Source organism: Lepidochelys kempii, chromosome 5 (genome assembly GCF_965140265.1).
Source record: "Lepidochelys kempii isolate rLepKem1 chromosome 5, rLepKem1.hap2, whole genome shotgun sequence".
NCBI lineage: Eukaryota > Metazoa > Chordata > Testudines > Cheloniidae > Lepidochelys > Lepidochelys kempii.
This window is the reverse complement of record NC_133260.1, coordinates 5,072,687-5,081,068: the sequence shown is the minus strand read 5'-3', so window position 1 is coordinate 5,081,068 and position 8,382 is coordinate 5,072,687. Positions and strand designations below refer to the sequence as shown.

At 48.7% G+C, this 8,382-nt stretch overlaps 1 protein-coding gene across 1 annotated transcript; it reads left to right on the top strand.

Annotated features, from left to right (window-relative positions):
• Positions 1–3,027: 3,027 nt before the first annotated feature.
• On the top strand, positions 3,028–5,277 carry LOC140912002 (myogenesis-regulating glycosidase-like). The gene has a single exon (XM_073346154.1). The coding sequence runs from the start codon at positions 3,028–3,030 to the stop codon at positions 5,122–5,124; it is 2,097 nt and encodes a 698-aa protein (XP_073202255.1). The 3' UTR covers positions 5,125–5,277.
• The last annotated feature ends 3,105 nt before the right edge of the window (positions 5,278–8,382 follow it).

The window sequence follows — 8,382 nt, the reverse complement described above, 5'->3', positions numbered from 1 at the left end:
TTATTGAAAACTAGTTTTGAAATTCTTCATTTCCCCCCCCTTTTTCTTTCCCCCCTTTCCCCACTTCCCATTTCTCATCCCTTTTCCACTTTGCCACCGAAAATGGGAGGAAAGTGCATTAAAAAAAAAAGGTGAACAGAAAAAATTTAAAAAAGATCTTATTAAAACCACAGCACATCGTTTAGGTCACTGGGAAGCTGATCTGATGGATAGTGAAATGACCGATTGATGGCATTTTTAATGGACCTTCAAGCCGCTTAGCATTACTCTGTTGGGAGTCTGATGTCATTAAGAAAGATGGAAAAACACTTTGAGACACTTGTTGCGTAGCTTGATGGTCAAGCTTATTGCCTTTTCCCACCATCACCCACAAGATGTTTCTGAGGACTTGCTTCTTAACCAGACCTTCGCAAGCTGCGTTGGTAGGTCTCTTTGGAAGTCTTGTTTTGTTTTGTTCCTTTATCAATAAATTTGACAAAACATTTAAAAGGCAATAAGATAGATTTGATTTCTAAAACTCATCAGTTTTTACACAGATCAGTGAAAGTTAACCACTTAGGCCCATATCCTCAAAGGTGTTTAGGTTCCTAAACCCCACTGATTTCACGGATCCTCTCACCTGACTGAGATGATTTCACCAGAGCAAAGTAAGGGTGTGGTTTGGTGGTCAGAGCACTGGACTGGGATTTAGGAAACCTGGAGTCTATTCCTAGCTGACCTGCAGTGCAGTGACCAGCCAGGTGTCCTTTGCTAAGTCCCTTCCCTTCTCTGTGCTTCATTATGTCTACACTGCAATTAGACACCCGCGGCTGGCCCGTGCCAGTTGACTTGGGCTTGCAGGGCTCGAGCTAAGGGGCTCGACAGTGTAGACGTCTGGGCTTGGGTATCATGTTTAGTCTTAAGAACAGTGAGAGGATACCTCACAGTCTTCAAATATGTTGAGGGCTGTTATAAAGAGATCAGTTGTTCTCCGTGTCCACAGAAGGCAGGACAAGAAGGAATGGGCTTAATGTGCAGCAAGGGAGATGTAGGTTAGATATTAGGAAATCTTTCTAACTCTAAGGGTAGCTGCACTCTGGAACAGGCTTCCAAGGGAGGTTGTGGAATCTCCATCATTGGAGGTTTTTAAGAGCTAGTTGGACAAACCCCTGTCAGGGATGGTCTAGGCCAGGGTTTCTCAGCCTATGGATCGGGACCCAAAATTGGGTCGCCAGAATGGTTCAAAGGGTGGCATGGCAGCTCCTGCGGCTCCTGTTGCATGGGGTGGCTGGGCTCGCCTCCCTGATCCAGGTACTGCAACCTCTGGGGTCCCAGCGCCACTCAGGTTGAGCCCAGGTGTCATGACGACGAGAGTCTGAGTAGGCCAAATTTGAGTGAGTGGCCCTGCAACCTCGTGAGCCAGGTCACAACTCCACTCACAAAATGTGGTCCAGTCAGGGCGTGTGTGGCCAAACCTGAGCGGTGCTGCAAACCCGGAGGTTGCAACACCCGGAGCGGAGAGCCAAGCCCAGCCAGCCCCACAGCACAGAAGCTGCAGAAGCTGCCACTGTGGGGTGAGTGACGTGCAGGATCAACTCCCGCAGGAGAGAGGATCCGACCAAAACCACCCAAGGGCTTCCACCGCCAGACTAGTTACTGGGTTGTGAAAGGCCATAAACATTGACAAATGGGTCCTGAGCCCAAAAAGATTGAGAACCACTGGTCTAGGTTTACTTGATCCTGTCTCAGTGCAGGGGGCAGGACTAGATGACCTCTCGAGGGCCCTTCCAGCCCGACATTTCGATGATGAACACGTTCCTTCTATTATGGCAATCCCAGTTAAAACCCCAAGTACGCTTTCCCCAGAAATCTTCCCTCCCACACTGCTCTCCTTCGAGGTTTCTGCCAAACCCTCTTTCCACTGACAGGGGGACGCACTCTCCCCTCGACCGCAGTGACAATGAACCTTTTCTCACTTACCCTGATGTAAACCGGGAGCCACTCCCCTGCAGCGGGTGGATCTGTGCTAGTGTGAACGAGCGGAGACCTGCCTCCGGCGCTGACGGAGAAGGAGACACCCTCCGGCGCTGACAGAGCCATACGCCACTCGATGCCTACGGGGCTGACCGTGCCGGCCCCACCTGCAATTCAGCCAATCAGCAAACTGAATCTGCCCTCTGTGAACCCTCAGGCTGATGGACCTGACCTGTTCATGTCCTACAACCAACCTGCTTTAAGTGCTTTGCTGAATCAGGGCCTACATGGTGAGGCTATAAATAGCTCTCTTGCGGGAGCTTGCTCCTTCCTATTTTAGCAGCTTAATGGCATTCAGGGAGTGATGTGCAGACAGACAATTAACCTCCATGCCATTAGACGGCTGTGATTACCAGGTCCCCTCAGAAATGAGACATCACTTCTTTGTAACTGAGCCAGGGAAGTGGATGCCTAGCTGCCAGCATGCTCACATTAACTGCAGCATGAGGGCAGAGAGATACGGGCAGGGTGGGGAAAATGCATCCAGGAATCTACTTGACCAAAAGACAAGAAGCCAGAGATCATTGCGGAGCTGCGAGCCTGCATTCTCTGCTAATTGCCCTTGTTTCTCCGCAGAGCCCTGTCCGCTTCTCCCCAGTGCTCTAGCTTTGTCTCATCCCCTCCTCCCAGCTTGGCTGAGCTGAGCCACATTGCAGCCAAGAGCTCATGGGAACCTTGGCATACCCATGTCTGAGAGCATGGTATTATAATAACCCTCGCTCAGCTGCCAGTGAACAGAATGTACCAGACTGGAGCAGAACTGCAAGTGAAAGCAGAGGGAGTCTTCACCAGAGCTACAAGAGGGATGATTTGGTCCATTAGCTGGATTCATTTAGTTGATATTTCTAACATTTCACCCCTGTGCTGTGTCAGGGATCAGTGCTGGAGGACTGAATGGGTTTGGAGAGGACACTATGACTGACTGGTTCTCCTGTTCGTATTTCTCCTTGATGAACCAGAGAAGAACAACACAGTAAGAAACAAAGCTCCTGGCCACAAGGGCTTTAGGGGCTCATGGAAAATCAGCCCTTTCATCGTTTAAGAAAGAGCAGGAGCTCTGAAAAGGGGAATGCCATGGGAACACGCCTGCCTGACAGCTTCACCCCAGTGAAGCCGAAGCCGTCCAAGGAGCTGAAGCCAATGATCGGTGCAATAGTCATCGGGCTCATCTTGTTCATTGCGGCGGTGGTGGCTTGGTGCTACTACACGGCGTCTCTCAGGAAGGCGGAGCGGCTAAAGACGGAATTGATGGACCTGAGGAAAGATGGGTTCATCATCAAAAACCACAACGGGGAGGTGGTCTTCAGACTGGCCTTTCAGTCGGGCACCCTCGATCTGGAGTCCTGCTCGAAAGAAGGGGAGATTTTAACATGCACCAGGTCGGATAGAGGGAAGCTGAATTTCTTCATTCAGACAGTCAAGCCCAAGGACACGGTGATGTGCTACCACGTCCACTGGGAGGAGTTTGTGGTAGACACGGTGGTCGAGCACACCATGTTTTGGGAGGACGCTCACTGGTACGGGGGCTGTGAAATGAGCATCCAGCACTGGCCAATCAGACTCCCAGGGTACCAGGAGCCCATGCCCTTTGTGACGAGCGACGTGTATTCCTTCAGGGGCAGCTTTGGAGGCATCTTGGAAAGGTACTGGCTGTCCTCGAAAGCGGTGGCTATAAAGATCAAGAACTCGGTGCCCTTCCACCTGGGGTTTAACGCCAGTGAACGGTCGCTCTTCTTTCAGGCCAGGTATAAGGATTCTCCCTACAAACCGCCCCTTGGGCAGCAGCCTTTCCCGGAGCTAAGCTACCGTGTCTGCGTGGGCTCGGATGTGACCTCCATTCACAAATACATGGTGCGCAGGTACTTCAACAAGCCTTCGAAGATCCCATCAGAAAACGCCTTCCGGTACCCCATCTGGTCTACATGGGCTCTCTACAAAAATCATATTGACCAGGATAAACTTCTAGATTTTGCAGAAAAGATTAAAAAGTTCCGGTTTAATTGCAGCCATATTGAAATTGATGACATGTACACCCAGACGTATGGCGATTTTGACTTTGATCCGGTAAAGTTCCCTAATGTGACAGAAATGTTCAAAACGCTGAAAGAAGAGGGATTTAAAGTTACCCTGTGGACGCATCCCTTTATAAACTACAATTCCTCCAATTTTGGAGTGGGGATAGAGCAGCAGCTCTTTATCAAGGAGCCGACAGGGAAACTCCCCGCGATGGTGAAGTGGTGGAACGGCATAGGGGCCATTTTGGATTTTACCAATCCCACAGCCAGGGAGTGGTTTCAGAGCCACCTGAAACAACTGCGGTCAAAGTACGGCATAGCGTCCTTTAAATTTGACGCTGGTGAGGTAAGCTACCTTCCAAAGCAGTTCAGCACCTTCAGGCCCTTGTCGGATCCCAGCATCTGGTCCAGACGGTACACGGAAATGGCCATTCCGTTCTACGAGCTCGCCGAAGTCAGGGTCGGCTACCAGTCCCAAAACATCTCGTGCTTCTTCCGCATCATCGACCGCGACTCGGTTTGGGGATATGAGCTTGGCCTCAAGTCCTTGATCCCTACCGTGCTCACCATTAGCATGCTGGGGTACCCTTTCATACTACCAGACATGATTGGAGGAAACTTTCTGCCAAACAAGACGGAAGGTGCTGTTGAAATCCCGGACCAGGAGCTGTACATCCGCTGGCTGGAGTTGTCAACCTTCATGCCCTCCATGCAGTTTTCCATACCCCCCTGGCTCTACGACAAGGCAGTGATTGAGATTGCACAGAAGTTCACAGAGCTGCATGAGTCCCTGGTTGCCCCTCTCCTGTTGGAGCTGGCTGGGAAGGTCACCGACACGGGAGACCCCATCATACGGCCCATCTGGTGGATTTCTCCCAGGGATGAATTCGCTCACAAGATCGACTCTCAGTTCCTCATTGGGGACACCCTCATGGTAGCCCCTGTCCTGGAGCTGGGCAAGCAAGAGCGAGATGTGTACCTCCCGGCCGGCAAATGGCGCAGTTACAAAGGGGAGCTGTTTGAGAAGACCCCAGTCCTGTTAACAGACTATCCTGTTGACTTGGACGAAGTTGCTTATTTTCTTTGGGTATCATAACAAATGTAGCCATCAGTTTTAAGCTTTGTGAATGGGGGATAGATTGAAAAAATTAGGCAGGTCTGAGTTCCTGAGATAAATATGCCTCTCTGGGACATTCTAAATAATTATCATGATTCCAATTGCACAGAACCATTTTTGTGGATTAATAAACAGGACACTTAAAATATCTTCGTATACATTTCATCCTTTAAAAGGTCCAGTTCCAAAGCTTGACGACTTGGTTGTGGTATTATTTGTAGATCTAAGGTACAGAAACACAGAGTCCACTAGGGCTTTTTCCCCCCAGTCCTATATGACATTGATGCTCTTTTTTGAAAGGGTACTTTAGATGGTTTCCTTTATTCCACACTGATTCTGTTGTTCCCATGTCTTTATTTTATTTTAAAATTGCTTTGTCATTGGCTGAGGAATTGCTCACAGCAGTGTAATCCTTTAAAAGTGAACCAGTGACACTCCTGCGGAGACTGGGGCCTTCAAGTTCTTGCCACCACAAGATGCGATGGTGTTTGATGGAGTAGCAAAGGGTGGTAACAATCTGCTGCAGACTGATTTATCAGAAGAAGCAAAAATGAATGTTGACACACAGTAACATTATGGCAATAGAATCATAGAATCATAGAATATCAGGGTTGGAAGGGACCCCAGAAGGTCATCTAGTCCAACCCCCTGCTCGAAGCAGGACCAATTCCCAGTTAAATCATCCCAGCCAGGGCTTTGTCAAGCCTGACCTTAAAAACCTCTAAGGAAGGAGATTCTACCACCTCCCTAGGTAACGGATTCCAGTGTTTCACCACCCTCCTAATGAAAAAGTTTTTCCTAATATCCAATCTAAACCTCCCCCACTGCAACTTGAGACCATTACTCCTCGTTCTGTCATCTGCTACCATTGAGAACAGTCTAGAGCCATCCTCTTTGGAACCCCCTTTCAGGTAGTTGAAAGCAGCTATCAAATCCCCTCTCATTTTTCTCTTCTGCAGGCTAAACAATCCCAGCTCCCTCAGCCTCTCCTCATAACTCATGTGTTCCAGTCCCCTAATCATTTTTGTTGCCCTTCGCTGGACTCTCTCCAATTTATCCACATCCTTCTTGTAGTGTGGGGCCCAAAAGTGGACACAGTACTCCAGATGAGGCCTCACCAATGTCGAATAGAGGGGAACGATCACGTCCCTCGATCTGCTCGCTATGCCCCTACTTATACATCCCAAAATGCCATTGGCCTTCTTGGCAACAAGGGCACACTGCTGACTCATATCCAGCTTCTCGTCCACTGTCACCCCTAGGTCCTTTTCCGCAGAACTGCTGCCTAGCCATTCGGTCCCTAGTCTGTAGCTGTGCATTGGGTTCTTCCCTCCTAAGTGCAGGACCCTGCACTTATCCTTATTGAACCTCATCAGATTTCTTTTGGCCCAATCCTCCAATTTGTCTAGGTCCTTCTGTATCCTATCCCTCCCCTCCAGCGTATCTCCCGTAAACTCCTCCCAGTTTAGTATCATCTGCAAATTTGCTGAGAGTGCAATCCACACCATCCTCCAGATCATTTATGAAGATATTGAACAAAACCGGCCCCAGGACCGACCCTTGGGGCACTCCACTTGATACCGACTGCCAACTAGACATGGAGCCATTGATCACTACCCGTTGAGCCCGACAATCTAGCCAGCTTTCTACCCACCTTATAGTGCATTCATCCAGCCCATACTTCCTTAACTTGCTGACAAGAATACTGTGGGAGACCGTGTCAAAAGCTTTGCTAAAGTCTAGAAACAATACATCCACTGCTTTCCCTTCATCCACAGAACCAGTAATCTCATCATAAAAGGCGATTAGTTTAGTCAGGCATGTCCTTCCCTTGGTGAATCCATGCTGGCTGTTCCTGATCACTTTACTCTCATGCAAGTGCTTCAGGATTGATTCTTTGAGGACCTGCTCCATGATTTTTCCAGGGACTGAGGTGAGGCTGACTGGCCTAATAATTCTAATAATGACTGGCCTAATAATTCTCCCCGCCCCGGGAAATATTAGTGACTGTTACAGATACTAAAACTAAGCTAGCATACCTCTGGCCCGAGTTCAGCAAAGCACTTAAGCACACGCTTAAATCCCGTTGACGTCAAAGATTAAATCGCAAAGCCAATGCCGTGCTTAAGTGCTTTGTGGAATAGGAGCTTTTACTATTATGCAGTCTTTTTATATGGGATAGAGCATGGATTGGAACTCAGGAAACTGAGATTCTATTCCTGGATTAGCCACTGGCCTGCTGGGTGACCCTGGCAAGTCACTTCTCTTCCTTGTGCCTCAGGTTCTCCATCTGTAAAAGGGGGATAATGATCTGAACCCCTAAAGGCCAGGACTTAATATTATTAAAAAGTAATATACCACCCCCCTTTCCAATAACTTTGGCAGTACTCATTTAACTTCCCATTCACCACTGAGAATATCCCTCAGGAAAGAACCAGACCACCTCCCCCACCCTCCAAGCCCCACTCCTGGTTTGGCTCAGCACGTAGCCAGGCCAAGCATCTCTTGGAAGCTCCGTCTCCAGCAGCTACGGAGCTTCTCACCTGTCCTCCCCACACTTAACCCAGTTTAATGAGTCAGTTTTATTGAGGTGCTGTGTAGGCAGGACCTCCCTGGAGTCCATTTAGTTCTGCTACTGCCTTTTGCAATAGCTGGTTCATGCAGCAAAGTCCTCCGTCTGCAACATCTCTCACCTAAGCTTCCATGGGAGGGGAGTGAAGAACCTTAGAACCCATCAGCAAAGCCCTGCTTGCTTAGAAATCTATTCCTCACTACAAGGTAAAAACTCTGTCCACAATCCCAGCCTGCCTGGGAGGCGTCTACCTCCTACAATCCAGGTTTACGTGTAGTTATGGTGAGCTCCCAAAGATGTGTCACTTGAGGAACTGGGTTGGGGGTAGGTAGCCTATGCAAATAAAGCTTTGTATGGCAGCACTTTCCCCTTTTCATCAACAGAGGGAGTAGAGAGCTCTTTCTCCTTTGGAGCTTCTGACCACATAGACTATACGCAGGCGTTGGTTACATTGATACGTTCACAGTGTAATGGCCCTTTTCTGTTTTACACTTCAGTTTAGTTATTCCTGAAAAAATAGTAAGCAGAATTTATTGTTACAAAAGTGATGCAGGGTTTTGAACTCACCCGGTAAACAAACAGTGTGATCTATCTATGTTACATATCTGGCCTTCTCACCTCAGTGTCTGAGCACCTCTCAGTCTTTAGTGTATTCATCCTCACAC